Source organism: Passer montanus, unplaced genomic scaffold (assembly GCF_014805655.1).
Source record: "Passer montanus isolate IOZ18808 unplaced genomic scaffold, ASM1480565v1 scaffold170, whole genome shotgun sequence".
Taxonomy (NCBI): Eukaryota; Metazoa; Chordata; class Aves; order Passeriformes; family Passeridae; genus Passer; species Passer montanus.
The window spans coordinates 1-18634 of NW_024364271.1; the positions used below are offsets into that span (position 1 = coordinate 1).

Consider the following 18634-nt stretch of genomic DNA (forward strand, 5'->3'; position numbering starts at 1 on the left):
GGTGGAAGGTCTGGAGCACAAGTCCTGTGGTGAGTGGCTGAGACAGCTGAGGTTGTTTATCTTGGCGAAGAGGAGCCTCAGGAAAGACCTCATTGCTGCAGTTACCTGAGATGGGGTTGTAGTGAGGTGAGGGTCAGTTTCTTCTGCCATGTCTTGAAGTGAAAGAACAAGGTGAAATGGCTTCACCATTTAAGTTACATGGGGAGGTTCAGATTACATAGTAGAAACTTTTTTTTTACTGAGACCATGGTCAGGCATTGGAATACATTGCCCAGGGTGGTGGTGGAGTCAGGCCAGTGGTGTGAGCTTCAACAAGGCCAGGTGTTGGGTCTTGCACTTAGGTCACAACAACCCCAGGCATTGCCACGGGTGGGGGAAGAATGACTGGAAAGCAACCCCATGGAAAAGGAGGGGTGCTGGTTGACAGAGGCTGAGCCACGATCCAGCAGTGTGCCCAGGTGGCCAAGAAGACCAGTGGCATCCTGGCCTCCATCAGAAATCGTGTGGCCAGCAGGATCAGGGCAGTGATTGTCCCCCCATACTCAGCACCAGTCAGGCTGCACCTCAAATCATGTGTTTGGTTTTGGGCCCCTGAATCCAGGAAAGACATTGAGATGCTGGAGTGAGTTCAGAGAAGGGCAGTGGAGCTGGTGGAAGGTCTGGAGCACAAGTCCTGTGGTGAGTGGCTGAGGCAGCTGAGGTTGTTTATCTTGGCGAAGAGGAGCCTCAGCAAAGACCTCATTGCTGCAGTTACCTGAGATGGGGTTGTAGTGAGGTGAGGGTCAGTTTCTTCTGCCATGTCTTGAAGTGAAAGAACAAGGTGAAATGGCTTCACCATTTAAGTTACATGCGGAGGTTCAGATTACATAGTAGAAACTTTTTTTTTACTGAGGCCATGGTCAGGCATTGGAATACATTGCCCAGGGTGGTGGTGGAGTCGTCACTGCCTGTGGAAGTGTTCAAGAGGTGCCTGGATGTGGCACTTGGGGAATGATTTAGTGGTGATTATGATGGTGCTAGGTTGACATTTGGACAAAAGGTTTCTTTCCGCCTTGGTGATTCTGTAAATACTGAGACATACCTTGATCCAAAGGAAAAGTTTTGAGGGTTAGGATATGTGCCATTGTACATTGCCTTGGAATTCATGGGACTTAATGCATAATCCACCCCACCTCTGTTACTGTTAAACTTTTAAAATGTTGATAGTTGAGTAAAATAACCTGAAGTTTCATTGTTTTTTTTTTCCCATTCATTTAAAGTAGCAGGAGTGATGCAATATCTGATACTAGTGAGATGGCTAATAATCAAATACTTCAAGGAGAAACAAGGTAGGTTGCTTACTTGTCTGTGGTTGTTATTAGAATAGATTCTGATAGTCACAGTGCAAACTTCTGCTAATGCTAAAACCAAAACGCAGAAAACCTACACAAAAACACCAGGAGCTGTATTTATAGAATCCTGTAGTTTCTTGTACGCTTGTATCTGTTTGTTAGCATTTGGGTATTTTAGTACTTTCCTGAGGGATTTGCACTAAAAGGTGTTACAAGAAAGCGAAACCAGGGTGTAGCTGCAGTGGGTCAAAAGAACAAAAGAAGTCCAAATCTCAGAGTCTCAGAAGAGTGCATTTAGGCATACTAATTGTAAATGTACTTCAAAATTGCAGTATGGCAGTAGCACTGGGACTCCATTAGGTCTGCTGATATGTCAGTGGGGGTGTGGGGGATTTTTTTGTTGATATCAAAGTAAGGGAAAATGACAGATTCATTTGTGTGCTTTCTTAACAATACTTCTGAAACTCTTCTGTTTAGTGCTCTTGTATTTCTGTTTACAGTGGACACCCAACCTTCAAATGCCCCCTGTGTCAGGAAGCCAATTTTACCAGACAGCGCTTGCTGGATCACTGTAATAATAGACATCTTTATCAGATCGTTCCTGTGGTAAGTAGAGCTGCTTATGTATGTTTCTTAAGCTACTTTCATTGTAATTATGTGGACAATTTTAACTGTGCAGTTGCTGCTCTATATCTGTAACAATCACTGTGGGTTGAGAAAGACAGACAATATACTTCACACAGTGCATTTAAATTGAGGAGTGACTTTGATGTGAAAACGTTTCATGTCCAGCCTGCTGGTTTTAAGGCATTTCTGACTTAGTTGTCTCATTTATCTTGGTGTGAAACAGGCTCAGTTTTTGAGCCTAATGCTTAACTCTTCTTTATTTAGTAGTTCAGGACTGTTTCTGTAGAATCTCATTTGTAATATAACTACTGTTTCGTGTGAAACCTGCAGTTACTTGAAAAGTAATCCAAGGTAACCAAAGGGCGTGAAAAAGAAAAATCTGTTTGGTTTTCTATTATTTTCATCTGTATAGGGTGTGCTGTTTTTCCTTTTGGCCTACTTGATCATCTCAATTTTATGAAAACCCAAACAATAAGTAGGATGCAGTAGTCACTTTCTTTTCTAAATTAACTCAGACAGATAGGATAATATTTCACTATAAAGAGAAACGCTTTAGAAATCTACCAAGTTGAAATGTAGTTTTTGAACGTTACACAAATGAGGAAAAGCACACTTAGCAGAATGATTTGATGTTAATGTCTTACTGTGTTTTGGTAGTGGATGAGTAGTAGACTAGTTATTCCTGTAGAACATGTCTTTAATGCATTCTGTATTGCCAATAACTTTTTTTTTTCATTCTGTCTCTTCCCTTCCCCCTCCAAATTCAGATCTGCCCTATTTGTGTATCTCTTCCATGGGCAGATACTAACCAGGTTACTAGAAATCTTGTTAGCCATCTGAATCTAAGACACCGGTTTGACTACGGAGAATTTGTGGTAAGCTTTTTTTCTTTAATGTGTGGAGGAATAAATGGGAACTTTTTTCCTAAAAATCAAATTGCCAAATAAAAATTTTGTACTTAACATGTGCTCTGGACATGCTGTGTTCCTGTTGTGTATGGAACTCAGAAGCAGACCTGTCTGTTCTTAGACTTCGTTTTCAACATGAAGTACTGCTGGAAATAGGTGTTGTCAATAGTCAAACTGCTCCAAGCTGATATCTCATCAGTCTTTGGCTTAGTGTTCTCAAACTGAACTATTTATTGCTTTTATTCTTTTTTTAGAACAGTTTATTACTGCTGTTTCTGGGGGAAGTAAAATAGATGCTACTGTTTTTATGGACATTATTGACCTTTTAATACAGAAATTGTGAAGTTATATTCTCAGGACTCAATATGCATTGACCATCTGGTATTGCTGCTGCAGCTGCTCTTCCTGTATGTTGTGAGAGAGACTGAAAAAGAGATGTGTCACTTAATCAGTGTTTAGGTTGTCTCTTTTCAGGCTGTCTTTGAGTAAATGACCTTAAGTAGATGGAGAACTACATACACAGATGTAGTCAGTGGCTGATTCATAAGTCAAGCCAACCATTTGGGTTCTGCATGTGGGATCAGAAAGCTGGAGAGTTTGGAGTTTGTGGCTTTTTCTACAGAGTTTGACAGGCTTTGGGGTGTGCAACAAGTCTAGTATTTTAGTCACAGGCAGCCTCACTGGGTCAGGATGGCAAAGATGATGTATCTTGTCCTTTGAGTTGAGTGAGCTGTGATAAAGGTCTGAAGAGCTAGGGTTGGATAGGGGGGATTGGGCTCTTCACCATGAGTGCATGTTTGATGACCTAAAACTGGTGATAAGAATTCTGATTTGGGGAAACTGCCAGAATTGCAGTTAAAAGATTCATCTCTCTGGCAGATTAATAACCTGAAAGATATTCCTACAAAAAGCAGCAGACCTTTTGGTTCTGTGTTTGCTTTCCCATTTTAGGGAATGTATTCTCAACAATCTGTGGTTACTGTTGTCTGAGGATCCCATTTTGGTTTTTATTAATGGAGGATGTTGTGGCTGGTTAGAAGCCCTGTTAAAAGAATTGCACGGCACAGCTTCCCTGAGCTGGCTGTTCTTTAATGCACTTGAGCCTGGGAGAGAAGATGAACCCTTCTGCTTAATGAGCCTTGTCCTACTCTACTGATTCTTCTCCTGTCTCATATGTCTCTTGGTACTTGGTTCAATGGAAAGATTCTGTGCAATATAAACAATCATCTAGTAGCATAGAGTCTTTATCTAGGTGCCATTTCCTATGTAAAAACATAGCAAATGAATGATTAAACTAATGACTATGCTGCATCTTGAGTATTTGTCAATTTTGATGATGTTTTCATTTTGTTTAGAATCTTCAGCTTGATGAAGAAGCCCAATACCAAAATGCAGTTCAAGAGTCCTGTCATGTGAACTTTTAGAGCCCCCTTCATCTTCATACTGATTATCTGAGAGAAAAATTAATTTGTTCTGTTGGCAATCCGAAGGGTATATTAATAAAAATGTTTTTCAGTACCCACTTTTTGGGCTGAGCTTCTTTTCACACTCATAAATGATCTTGACTGAGTTCTGCCCCTGTGGAATTAGGGACATTTCTGGAACTTCTCATTCTTGTCTTGATTTTCTCTTAACTTTTACTACTGTGTTAATTACATGTTCATATGATTAATGTAGGATGTTTTAATTCACCAAAGCCAACTTTGAAAGTATCTTTAGAAAGACATGCAGTGATGCTCTGTTGCACTGTTGGGTTTCTTCAAGTTCAGCTGTCTTCTAAGGTATCTTATGAGATGATAATTTATTTTTTTTCTCTTCCTGCCGAGGACAGGCATTTGTCCTACCAAGGACTAATTTTATTTGATGTTGTGATTTGTTTTTTACTATTGCTATGTGACTGAAAATAACAACAGCTTAAAATATTTAAAAAATTCTTTTCTACTGATCAACAATGCAGAACAAAGCTGTTTTTCACCTTTCATTGAGAAAGAATGATGCCATTGCCTAGGAATAACTACATCTATTTTTCCTCTTTAGGAATAACTAAAATAGGATGCTTGCTTACTAATGTGATGAAGTGTATTCTCTGTACTCCTAAGGAAGGTTACATATTTTCTGAGCAATTTAAGATGACATGCAAAAGGTATACTTTTTTGGCCTGTGACCAGGTCTTACTGGAGCTTTTTAAGAACTTCCAGTTTTGCATTTGGAACTGAAGTTTTAGTCTGTCTTGTCTTTCATTGAAGGCTGTGTAGCTAAATAACTAAACTGGCTTCACACCAACAAAAACTTTATTTTTGTAAAGCTGTTTAAAACTTGTACATCTCCTGCATCCAAAGGCTTCAAAAAATTCTTGAGAAGAAAAAAACTTACTCTAAAATAGTGACCAACATATTTTAAGAGTTCCTGTTCTAGATTTCCACCTTCCCACAGGAACATCATTAAAATTGGAGAAAATAGTAATAATGCAATATTCAATTTAAATGGAAAATCTATTTGTAAAAACTTTGGGATCTTTTATATAATACTAAAAGGGAGAAGGGAAGAGAAGGCTGCACAGCATACATTTTGGAGTTTTAAATCGAGAGTGTTCTGAACATACACCTGTTTGGACTGACTGTGTTTCCATCACCCATTGTCAATCTGTTGTTATTAATGAGCATTGCATATGTGGTGGAAAACATCCCCAGTAATTTTTTTAGTCCAGATGGTGATATATGTGTTGTAGTATCAGTTGTGCAGCCAAAGTACAGTCTGCTTCTTGCACCCTGCCTCCCTGTTCCTCTCCAGACAGAGGTTTTGATTATTCTTTAAATGCTGAGATATTACATATTCCAAAACTGGTAAGGTCAAAATGCCTCATTTTACAATGTAATGCGTTTCAGAACTGAAAGTTCTAATTTATTGAGTGTTGGAACTAACCCACTATACATTTTAACTTGCCTTTTCTATCTTAGAGATTTTTTTAGTATAAAATGTTACTGAAGGCATTGCTGGCTAAAATTCAGATAAAGTTGTCTATTTCAGATATAGCTGTCTATTTCAAAAACCTTGTCTGAAGCTGATACACTTTTTTATAACTACTTTTTTGCATTTTGTTACTGTCTCAATACAGTATTTTGACAGCAGACCACACTTGGAACTTGTATTCCAATTTCCTTGTTTGCCCCCATATACGTCTGTGTATTCTCACTTGTCTGTCAGCTCTAGTGCTTGTGTGACCACATACTGATTTGGAGTGGTTCCCTGAGCCAACAGAAGAAAATGTAGATTTTTACTTTTGCTCAGTAAAGCCAACTATTAAACAGTGCCCTTATACAGAAAAGAACATCAAGGTACCTGATGATGAAGTTTTACCTTTTTAAAATAAAACCACATACTATGGTGATTTATTACTGCATACATTTCCTAAGGAGTTTAACAGTTAGATGTAAGTCTAGTTAACTTTTTTAGATTCAACAAAATGTTTATATGATCTGGCAATAAATGCCTACAGCCAATACAGATTCTGAATGCCTCATGGACGCTGGAACTACTTATTTGTATTACTTGAATATATCTTTGGAATTACGAGTGAAATGACATCTGTTATAAAACTCTGGGAAACAAATGTTTTCTATAGCAATAATTAGTTGTCACTTGATGCATAGTTGCTGAGCATTTTAGTCATGTTTAAATGTTGAGAGACTTGAATACACATTTTAAAGCAACAAGTGTGTATTAATGCAATATTAAAAAAAACCTTTCAAAATGCTTATCCTCTTTATTTAAAATCTGTATTGGCAGGTGCTGCCTTGCTTAAGATTTTGTACTTTTAATATTAAGAGATTGCATCCAATACATTCACTAGGTAAACGTTTAATGAAAATTAAATTATTTGAATATGTTGCTGCTGGTCATGATCTTTCTCACTGAAACTCAGACATGCGCAAAAAGCTGTGTATTTGTGATGGGTGATGCCCAAAATATGACATCTTTACTAAAAGATTGCTTCTTAAAAATGTTTTCATGTTCATGTTGCATTATGTATGGTTTCAATATGTTATGTTTGAATTGTACGTTCTGGGTTTTTTCCTATTAAAGTATTTTATTTTCTATTTGTCTTTTTGTTGCATAATAAAGATGATCAGTTCCCTTGGTGCTACTTCTTCCTTTTCAGATGCTTTCTAAAACTTAAATATGTGATCAGTTGTATGTTGAGTTATTGAAACAGTGTGTATGCTGCTGGAATGATGAGGTGTGACTGGTGATGCATCTGTGAGCTGAGACAAGATACCTTATATCATACCTCAGCAAGTAGATATGTTGCTGCTGGTCATGATCTTTCTCACTGAAACTCAGACATGCGCAAAAAGCTGTGTATTTGTGATGGGTGATGCCCAAAATATGACATCTTTACTAAAAGATTGCTTCTTAAAAATGTTTTCATGTTCATGTTGCATTATGTATGGTTTCAATATGTTATGTTTGAATTGTACGTTCTGGGTTTTTTCCTATTAAAGTATTTTATTTTCTATTTGTCTTTTTGTTGCATAATAAAGATGATCAGTTCCCTTGGTGCTACTTCTTCCTTTTCAGATGCTTTCTAAAACTTAAACATGTGATCAGTTGTATGTCTACACACTTTGAGTTATTGGAACAGTGTGTATGCTGCTGGAATGATGAGGTGTGACTGGTGATGCATCTGTGAGCTGAGACAAGATACCTTATATCATACCTCAGCAAGTAGAAAAGATTATAGGTTGGCCCAAATCTGCTTTGTGCATATTTTCTTGTTTCCATGTTTGTTTTTTGCTGTCCCATGTAATGTTAATAGAGAAATAACATCCTAAAAGGAGACAGCAGTATGTAACACTTAGGGTCATTGAACAAACCTTGTTACTAAAAGGTTTTCTGAGAAGATTTAATGCTTTTCTGAAGAAAGAATGGCCAGTAAATTCGGGCTGGTTACAAGGTCTAACCAGCAAAGTGGCAGCTAGATGATTTCTCCTGCCCTTTGTTCTTGTGTTGAAAAAAACTGGTTATTTCTTGTGCTTTTGCATTTTAAGGACACACAGATACAGTAGTAAAATTGACCTAAAGTGTTACTTTAAATGATGGAAATGTAACAAAGCTATGTAAATTTCCTTTTTATTAGTTTATTCGTTCCCCATAGAATCTAATTTTCTGATCTCTAAGTAAACCACTATCTTCTGAATCTCTTTATTAGCCCTTTGTTAGAGATTTAATTTAATTTGATTTGATTTTATTATAGCAATTCATATTTCACTACTTAGAGAGAAAGCATGTGATGTGTTTAATTCTCATTGGCAGTATCTTGGTTATAGGATACTTGAGCTCTGTAAAACTGCCCTTTGTTCTCCAGCCTTAAGGCAGGGCCTCATTCCCAGGGTGAGGGGGATTTTTGTGCGCCCAGTTCATCTTCTGACAGGTAGTTGGGACTAGAAGGCTTTTTGTGCTTGGGAAGCATTTCTGGGTCCCCCCCTTTTGAGATTTGATTTTTGAGTCTGGTGAGATTTGAATGAGTGTTTGTGACTGCTATAAAAGAGTGAGTGGTGTATTTTTTGTATCTTGTTTTATGCAGAAATAGACACCAACTCATGAACACTGTTAGGGGATGGGACAGTGTTTACTGCCTGTGGTAAAGTGCACGTTTGTGAAATGACTGCAGAACCTGGCATCCAAGGCTGCTTTATTGCAAGACAGAAGAGCCACAAGAATATCTGATCAAGGTATCTTCAGGTTTCTTTTAGAACTGGAGAAACAAGCAATAAAAGGGTGCAAAAACTGCATAGTCTGTTCTCCATACAGTGTCCATTTGCTCCAGAACTCATGTTTCTTTTGTTTCCTGTTGTGGCTGTATTTGGAAAAGAAAAAAAAAGAAGAGATAAAATTCAGGGTGTCTGCAATGAGGAGGCATTTCAATAATGTCAAAACTTCTACTTCCCAGGGAATTGCCAGGCTTACTAGGGTCAAAGCATGGTGGTGTTTTGTTTGGTTTTTTTTGGGTTTGTTGTTTTTGGGGTTTTTTTGGGGGTTTTTTTTGGTGTTTTTTTTTTTTGTCTCATGAGTAGAGTAGATCTGCACTGTTTCTTATATTTCTCAAACTCTAGGTCCGCTTTGGGAAGAACCAGTTTTCACCTCTTCATTTTCCAGTTCTAACCAGCCTTATTTTATTGCTAACATTTTTGTGGACATGATCAGGAAAGAGCTAAGAAAGTGAATTTTGCATTTATTGCCTCACCACAACTCACACTGTTAGGAAATTGAGGGCAAGGAGGGAGAGAGGAGCCATCACTGCCAAATGCATTCTGTGGAGTAGCATTTAATTATATTTCAAATCTGTGTCTTGAAGTACTCTGTATATATTTAGAGACCTTCCTCAGCTCTGTGAAGCTGTAGGTTATTTCCCAGGGCTACAGACAGAATACTGTTTTTATGAAATTGCTTAATCTTACGAGGATGTGTAGTCACTGAGAAAAGTGCTTCTCATTATTACTTTACGTTCTTTTTCTATTGTGTTTCTGTCACTCATTTTTCCACTGAATGGCTTGGGTTAGAATAAATCTTAAAGACAGGCTCATTCCAACCCCCTGCCATAAGCAGGGACACCTTCCACCACACCAGGTTGCTCAAAGCCCCATCCAGCCTGGCCTTGAACACTTCCAGGGCTGCGGAACCCACAGCTTTTTTGGACGACCTGTTCCTGTGTCTCAGTACTTGTTTTCCTCTATGTGCGTTTCCCTACAGCAGTTCTCATAAATATACACTACCCATTTCCCTCCCATTCCCTTTTCTCTCTCTTAAAGTAGTCCTCAATTAAATTGCTACGATTATATTACTTGGCTACTAATTATTGTTTCATATACTCTGTGTTTTATAAGCTTCTCTGGCTGTGCCCTTAATATGGAGTTGATGTGAGCCACAGGGGTAAATACAGTAACTAAGAAGCTTAGCACAGATAATTTATGGAGTTCTCCAGACATATTTACTTCTATGGCTAGAGGAGTTTATTTCTCAGAATGTGTTTCCATTTGGAAAGAATGGGAAAGTCCTAGCAGATAAATTTTATTGCTTTTGAACACAGTTTAAGGCATTTGTTGTTTTCTGTAAGGGGAGGATCTGGTTTAGGATTGGAGAAATTAGGATCAGGTTGAAAATCAAAAACTTTTCACAAAGCCCAGTACTTTGATGGTAATACCACCCTTTTTGCCTAGAAAACCTTGTGTTAGGTTCTCTGGTTTTGCAGGTATGGACTGAAGAACGTGGGATGTTTTTTCTCCAGAGTAACTGCTGTGGCCCTACTGCCATGGAAGGTGAGATTCATGTGCTCCCTGTGTTGTGAGACTGAGCAAACTTGAGTAGTTTCTTTTATTTTTTTTTCCTTGTCTTTCATAATTCAAACCACCAGAGGGCACTGAGTATTTTTGGGTACTCTCTAAATAAGCATTTAAGGGTGATAATTCAATAAGTGGTTGTACTCCAAAACACTGTTAGATACGGAATTTGTCTCCTGATGTTTCATTAAATGCAATAAATCTTTTATGGATTTGGGGCGGGGGCGGGGGTTAAGAAACTGGCTGGGGTCATTCCATTCTACAGAAAGAATACTTGCAACTTACTTCAAAATCTTAAAATTATGGGTTTACGTATGTTGCTTTGTCATCTGTAGCAAGTAAGCAGTGTTGCCCCCTGGACTCCGCTCTGGGAAGAATGGAGTGCTCCCCTGTTCACCAGCGAGCATTAAATGTGACACGTTCTTGCAAGCGCCATGCACTTGCAAGACCTCTCCTTGCCCAAGGGCGTTCTCCAGAGTCCTCTCGAGCCTGGGGCTGTAGTGCAGGCTGGAGGCACACGGGGGCAGCTGGGGACTGATGCATCCTGTGACAGTGACAAGGGGCTTGTGCTCATTCCTGGCTTTGTGAGACTGCACACTTATCATCGCCCTCGCTAATTCCATCTGCCGCGGTGGTGTGAGGTCTGCCAGGTGCCCCGTCCAGGTGTGCTGCATTATCCCTTCTTAGCGTTCACAAGAGTCTGGGGTTGGGACAGCCCTCTGGTACGAAGGGAGGAATTGTAGCAGCCAAGGCTTATGTTGCCTCGTCTGGGAAAGAAAGAAGTCTCCTTGGAGTGTGCTTCTGCAGTGGCATGATAGTGGCCACAGCCACTTGAGTAGCTGCTGAGCAGCGACAGTTCGTTCCACACGGTAATCTGATTCATGTTTAGCGTGAAATGTGTTTGTGTAAAAACATGTCAGACGTGATTCAGCACCCTGGGAGAGGGAGGGAGGTGTGATCCTGTATGAGTAGTTATTTAATTTATGAAATACTGTTTTCTTGCACATACAAAAAATGATGGTTAATGTAGGTCTGAAGTGGCAGTGGGCAGGAGGGTGTGCAATGCTATAGCCAAGTTTCTGCCATTTGCTTTTTAACCTTGCTTTTTAATTTACCTGCAGCTAATCAGTGCAAGGAAGCTGAAGGTCTGCTTCATTTTCTTGATGAACTCTTATTGAAAGCAAATCTGCCGTGTTTGCTCCTCTGCAAGCAGTTGGAATGCTTGTATTTGATATCTGGTGTAATTTTCACTTTTATTCATTGCATCCCACATGACACTTGGTAGGTTTGTAAACACTGGACATTCCTAGCTTTATATGCTTAGGTGTTGAACTTGTAGCACTCTGGATTTGATTGAGGGTCTGTTATCTTGCAGGTTTATCTGACAACTCTTATCTTCATTGCTGCTTTTGCTTCATCAACCAAGGAGATAACACTGCAATAGTATCTCTGTTTGGAAGATTAATCAAGAAAGTGAACCCAATTTGTGCAAGATAATGCAAAAAGCTTGAGACAGGGCAAGGGACAATCCACTATCTGAGAGTAATAGACCATCCAAGTATCCTCCTGCTCTTTTCACATTTGAACTATAAGCACTGCTGTGAATGGGACACGTAGTGTTCTGCAAACCAGTACTTTCCATGTTATGTAATGAATCCATATCACTTGAGGTTGACATTGAAACTTGTGATCAGAGAGGTATCCACCCAAATGTCAACGAGCAGTCATGAATCACCATTGTTTGCTGAGCAGTATACAGATGGCAAAATTACCAAAGCATCTCTGCTGCCTTACAGAAGATTAATAAAACTATTCAAATATGAAACTACCTACCAAAAATTCTAAAAAAATCGCTATATGTATGGAGTAAAAAATCACTAATTTTACTTGGGTTTATGGTTCTCAGTAGTTAGCAGAAATTGTGTTTGCAATAAAGTTCCTTTGCTTTTAAAAGAGCATTCTTGCCCTCCTGCACTCATTTTTCCCAATCTCTCTGCCCCCATTACTGTCTCTTCCCAGATTATTACAAAGCTTAGTAGCTTTACAAAGAAGAGTAAAACAGGTGATGCTTCCCATCTGCATTGGATGATTCCTGATGAATGTTCCTTCTTCTGCAACAAGGCAGGGGAAAGGCACTGCAGTATCTTTATTGCTGTGCTGTGGAAAAGCCCACATAAAACAGTGCCACTAGGAAGGCAAGATGACATGGTGCCTCTCCCAGGGAACATGCAGTCTGCTCTGGGATACTCTCCATCACTCTGGTGCTTGCAAAGTAGGCTCAGCAGGAGATCCAGGCAGTTGCTTGCAATAGATCAGCAGCAAGCTCCACAGCAAGTTCTGATGCCTTTCATTTTCTTTGTCTCTCCTAGCAGCACGAGAGCATGAGAGTCTGTGGGGAAAGAAATGTAATTGACTGGCAAAAGCTCAGATTTTGCAGGTGTCTCTTATAGTTACTCAGGGCTCTTAGATATCTTAGTACTCATAAGTTGTGAAACATGTTCAAAGCAAAGAATCGCAAGAAAGGAAAAGGCAATCAACCAGTTAAAGACTTGTTCATTCTCCTTTGCATTTAATGTTTTTATTTTTCTTCAAACTCAGAGCTTGCAATCAGGATGCTGGTGGTCTACTTGCAGATCAAAATGTTAATGGAAATAGCATTCTTGAATTCCACGGATCCCTGACTGTGTCAAGAAAGGACATGCATTATTTTGGCTATCATATGTTAAGGAAACTTCTCAGCCTGACCATTCACAAGACTCTCAGGCATCTCAATTTGCAGCTTGCAAGCTAAGCTACCTTGACCAGGTGCATTCCTCAACATATATCCCTGGTAGCTGTGAAACAAAGACTTAGTCTAAGACTGCCATTCTTTTTGTTCTTCCAAAAATGCACACTGTCTCTTCAAGTAAGTTGCACTACTCTTAATTAATTCATCAGAAGTAATAGTTATTTCTTATCATGGGCCTCAGTCTTGGAGGTATCATATGGTTGTATTCATCTGGTAAGAAAATGCAAGGAGTCCTGTAGGAAAACCCTGAACAAAATTAAGGGGTAAGTATATTGCCTGAACACAGACAATAAGTCTATAATAAGACAAGATGTTTGTCATTGTAGAGAACATGCTCACAAAAGCAGATAAGATCTGTTGAAAAGATCTTCCATGGTTAGACAGCAAAAAACTTCCTGAAGACTGTTCCTATATTAATTACTTTCTTCTCAACATGTATTAAAAAGCCTTTATTAGCTACTTACTGGGTGACACTGAATTTTCTGCCCATAGCTTCTATCTTAAAAGTCCTGATGTTCTGTTATTAGCATAGTACTTATTTTTCCATTGCATCTGGTTTTATTTTACCAGATGACTGGTTGAGATGTCAAAACTCTGAGTTTATTTAATGAAACAGCAGTGTGTGTTAGCATATCACTTTTGTGCCTTCTCTCTTTGGTGTCACTGTATGCCAATTCCCACACCTGCTAATATTTTCTTTAGGTAACTCACTTTTTAGCCAGTCCTGAAAGCAGCAGTGCTCATGACACAGAGGTTCATACAACCCTTCATCCCTCTATATACTACTGACAAGAGTTTGGTGTGAGCTCCCAGTAGTGATTGATACATCTTAGAAGAACAGAGAGCAATTGTAGTGATTATTTCCATTTAAAGGGGAGCAGAAAAACAGAGTGTTAGACTTTCTTCCAAAATCAAGTAGTAAGACCAAAACTGTGCTATTTCTGTTGAGTTCACCATGTATGCAAAGCCCTTGTAAGGCACTGTAATCAAGAAACAATGGATACAGTTTTTCAGTTTTGAACAGCTTTTACCAGTTTTGACAAGATAAGACAATGAAGAAAACACAATGAGAAAACTTTACTGTTCAACTGTGGGAACTTGACCCTTAGGTGAAACTATGTATTTGGTCAATTGATGGGAACATAACCTGTGAAAGAAGAACAATATACAATGGAGCTGTTGTTAATATGGAGGTGGTATCGTGAGCTGTTATGGTCTCATCTCACACTCTGGCCAAGTGTGAGATGATGTCGTAACTGGAAAAATTCCACTCCCAGAGGAGGAGATATGAGGTGTGGTTCTGGTGCAGAGGGGCTGAAGAGGACAAGATGCCATTTCGATCCAGGGTAGTCCCTAAAGGTGCAGTGCCTGCCTGCCCCTCCCACCTGAGCACCATGCTCCATCTCCTTCTCTTGCTCATCGGCTTTCCAAAAAATCCAGGGGTTGGTATGTATTATTTGGTACTGCATGTAATAAAAACAACTCTCCTTTGCAATCACAGTTGGGTTTTATGGGGTTTTTTTGTGCATGGGCATCCTCCAGAGCCCTTAACATTAATGGCAATGAGGATGCCTAGAGAACAAAAAGTGATATAAAGAAAGGACAGTGCTTGGGCAGTGGGGCGCATGGTTGCACCAAGAAAGTGAAACACATAGCTGTACTGAGAGACACTGTTCTGTGTGTGTAGCATATGGGAGGTCAAGACTTAGTCTGAGTACCCAGCTGTGTATGGGAACTTAGTAATGTTTTTCTGTGTCCAAAGCGTAATCGCTGTTACACACTTGTTGTGCAGTGCATTGTAAACACAGCTCAAGTACATTTCAGATTCTGCTCGGAAGAACTCTTAGTCCTTTGCATTTGTGGTGTCTCTGGATGATGTCTCAGATTTATTGTCCTCACTATTTCTGTTGTTGTTATCACGTCCTGATGTGAGTGCATTGCTAAAGATGTTTCATAAAAAGGAGCCTCGGGCCATGGCTCCACCAGTGGAGCAACTGGGGTGGACACCAGAACTGTGGAGCACACTGTGGGACAAGCTAGAAATTTGTGCAAGTATTGAGCCCAAGCCATGGCTGAAGATCCCATGGGAGTGTTGAAATATTGGGGAAAGTTTGTGCAAACTCTTCAAAAATGCTCTAAAGAGTGGTTTTGTCATGCTAGCTGCATGGCTGAATGTCTGTTATTTGCATACAAAGTTGCAGTTGAAAAGAATACAGAGCTTGAAAACAGACAAGACAAGGACGTGCAACAGCTGAGGGCCAATATAATGTTGCAAATGCAAGTGTTTGTAGCTGCTGCTGATGCACTGCAATCTGAGATCTCAGTAAGCTAGGCCTATAAGTAAGGTTAAGTTCTAAATTATTAGTTAGTTTAAATGCTGTTAAGTGTGATTCTTCTGTTAAATGGTTACAGTTAAGGTATAACTTAAGCTATAGGTTAAGTTAGTCATAAATTAGGTGTTGTTCCTTTGTTAAATTTTTAAGTTTAAAGTGTAATTTAAAGTACTGTTGAGTGATATTAAGCTTTTAAGCCTTATTCCTTTTTATCCTTGCCTCACTGTCCTCTCTCTCTCTCCCACACACACATACACAGACACACACAGATAGTTCCTTGTTCAATTCTGCTTTGATTGGCTTTTATTTGTCTTTGTGGTTGCTTCTTTTAACTTGGGGTGCCATAACTGTTCTGTAAGTAGTAGAGTAGATCTTGTCAACAAACTTTGTCATGCTGTCACTTAATATTAAATCTAGTTTTTGCTGATACCTTGATTCTTTAAGCAATCTCTAACTCTTGTTCATAACCTTGGATGCTGGAGATTGAAAGAAATTCTTGGTGCTAAGCCTAAATTTCTTTTAAAGAGAATGCCTTTAAAACTTATGCACAGGATACTAGTTTGCTAGCCACAGCTACTCAGGGATATAGTATAAAATACCCCACAGAAAATGCATAACCAGGGTCTGAGTGTCTGTGGTATGCCTTGTGAGATTATATACAGTGAATGAAGGAGGAAGGAATGAAAGCGGCGATTTTTACTGGGGACACTGATACTTGGATGCGAAATCCCCGTTTGTTACCATGAGACATAGACTGATTAAGACTTCTCCCCCAGCATATAAAATGCAATAAAGACCCTTTTGATTAATGAAACAGGAAATCCCCTGCATGAGATAATTGAAAAAATGTGGCAGCTAGGTAATCTTGGGGAGTGGAACCCCTGGGGAAGTGCTGGGAATGAAAAAAAAAATGCCAACTGGGCTTTTGACACCACACGGTGGCCACAGGCCAGAATTAAGATTCCAGGAAGAGATGCAGAAATCCAAGCAACTATTCAGGATTTGTTACAAGCAAGTGTTTTTTATATGTTGCTTTCAACCCTGCATTAGTAGCAAGTGGATTTGTAGTGTTAAATTCTGTATAAACACAGCACAAGAGCAGCCTTACAAGTTGCTATTTTTTATGTGTTTTTCCAGTTCAAGTGTATCATGTAACTTGTGTTTCAGTCTTTTGGAGTGGAGGTTTCATTATATGAATCTTAAAGCATGTGCTGCATGTTCTGAAGTATGACAGAAAGGAATGTGAGTTTTTTTGCAATAGTGTTGGAGAACTATGCTGAGCAGAGCCTACAGAGTGCAGACTGGTCTGTGCTATTGTTTGGGAAGGGTTGGTAGTGAGCTATCTACAGAGCTGCCCTTGTACTTTGGTGTGAACAGACCTAGCTGATTTCCTTCCAAGGAAAACTGGAGAGCAAGGTAGCTAAAGTGACCTTCACCTGGGAGATTGTCAAGGAGCTAAGCACAATGTGAACTGAGGTCCACTGAGGTCCTGGTGTGATGTAGTTCATCTGCTGAAAGATATGATGTCATACTGGGGTATTGCGGGATATAGAGCCAAATATCCAGCTCCTGCAGCAGTTTTCTGGAATTGTTAATGCTTCTAATGTATATCACCAAGTTTCAATTGGTCTGAAAATTATGACTTTTGCTCTTTCCATAGCCTTGATCATTAGCCTATCACACAAGGAAAATAAGGCTCAGAGAAGCACAAGAAAATGAAAAAAAGACATTTTCCATAGCTTGATCTAACATTTTAATAATATTACTTTCCTTATAATTATTACTTTAAGTAATTTTCATACTTTTTCTATTTTTATGATTTGTAATATTATACTAAACTGCCTTCACTATTGATTTAAAACAAAACTCAGTTCGTATTTCTCACCATTGTTGAATAAAACTATTGTTCTGGAAGTTATCTTTCCTCTCCTTCACAGTGTATGCCAGTGTTGAAACAACACCCCCTATTGTCCCTACTGATTCTCCTTTGGTTATCATTGTGGGATGGTTTTGGCACATATGGGCTGGATGCCTTTGGATAAAACTAAAATCCTCCTGATTAAAAGCCTCTTTGTGTAGAGGAAGGATGAGAAAAGCAGAGATGTTTTCAGATGTATATAGTTTGTTTTTTAAATTTATTTTACCTTTGTTTCAGTGGAGTTATTCTATAGTTGTGCTGTTTTAAATAATAGGAAAATTAACATCCACTCACTTTAGGCATTGAGAACACCATTCCTTCTACTCATATACTCCCCAGGGTCAATTTTCTTTTGGATTGTGCCCTCCTTATCCATTCAAGATCCTGTGCAGTTTTACTTTTGAGATGCAAAGGTATAGTGTCAACCCCCCATGGAACCTGGTTCTGTGGCTGCTGAGGTGGTAACAGCAGAAGCAAAGCAAGTTACTATTACCATTCCAGGGGAACAGCACTGGCACTGAGTACCTGCTCAACACTTCTGTTGGTGGGAGTAACAGGTGGGAGTGGGAGAAGGGGTGGGGAGGTGACTTTTCTTCTGTTTATGTTTTGACAGGATACCTCAGACTCATACCACCCTTGGAAAAAACATCTGGGTGACTCTGGCTAAGGTGGCCAGACCTTATGATGCCTTAGCAGTGCTAAGAACCCCATTCACAATATGTCTGATCCATGTCCCTCTTACTGCCCATGAGCTGCAACGTTTATGTAACAGCACCCCTGCACCTGTGACCTGTCCAGCTACCATATTCTGGCAACAACTGTCACTACAAAACCCTACAAAATCGAGCAGCAATTAATTTTTAACTTTTAACACATGAACATTAGTGTGAATATTTTGATTAGGTATGTTGTATAAATTTAAGCGACCATTCTAACTCTATCCATGCACAACTACAGGAATTATTGACACTTACTCAACAACTTGTAGAACACACCAGTTGGAATCCATTTGCTGGAGGGACATGGGGTTAAAATTGGCTGAAAAATAGATTAGTATTACTTTGTGCCTTAAGTATTGGGTTTCTATGTATTATTTGTTGTATTTCTAGTTTAGTATCATTGAACTGATCTTTAATAAATAGCATGTTGCATGGTACTGTTGTTCATATGGTGGAGGTCCTGCCATATTTGATCTGCTGCTGGGCACGTTGACCAGATAATGAAGAAAAGGCAATGAAGAAATCCTTATTGTCTAACAGGTGGGAATTTGACCCTTAAGAGAAACAATGTGTTGGGAACTTCACCTGTGAAAGAAGAACAATATACAATGGAGCTGTTGTTAATATGGAGGTGGTATCGTGAGCTGTTATGGTCTCATCTCACACTCTGGCC

The 18634-nt window shown here is 39.3% G+C and overlaps 1 protein-coding gene and 1 long non-coding RNA gene across 2 annotated transcripts; both read left to right on the forward strand.

Moving 5' to 3' along the window:
• The first annotated feature begins 289 nt into the window (after nt 1–289).
• Nucleotides 290–7010, forward strand: RNF138 (ring finger protein 138). Its single transcript, XM_039704243.1, has 4 exons — nt 290–1328; nt 1832–1937; nt 2726–2833; nt 4222–7010. Exons 1-4 carry the CDS (start codon nt 1294–1296, stop codon nt 4288–4290), a joined length of 318 nt encoding a protein of 105 aa, XP_039560177.1. The 5' UTR covers nt 290–1293; the 3' UTR covers nt 4291–7010.
• A 3753-nt stretch (nt 7011–10763) lies between these two features.
• On the forward strand, nt 10764–12061 carry LOC120499954. The gene is made up of 3 exons (XR_005627004.1): nt 10764–11072; nt 11325–11484; nt 11579–12061. It is a non-coding gene; the product is annotated as an uncharacterized LOC120499954 (long non-coding RNA).
• Nucleotides 12062–18634: the final 6573 nt, after the last annotated feature.

What these genes read in the sequence shown, in the direction of transcription:
- RNF138 (XM_039704243.1), top strand. Translation starts at nt 1,294, where the DNA reads ATGGCTAATAATCAAATACTTCAAGGAGAAACAAG. An exon ending in ATACTTCAAGGAGAAACAAG is followed by an intron (nt 1,329 to 1,831) that starts GTAGGTTGCTTA and finishes TTCTGTTTACAG; the next exon opens with TGGACACCCAACCTTCAAAT. An exon ending in TTTATCAGATCGTTCCTGTG is followed by an intron (nt 1,938 to 2,725) that starts GTAAGTAGAGCT and finishes CTCCAAATTCAG; the next exon opens with ATCTGCCCTATTTGTGTATC.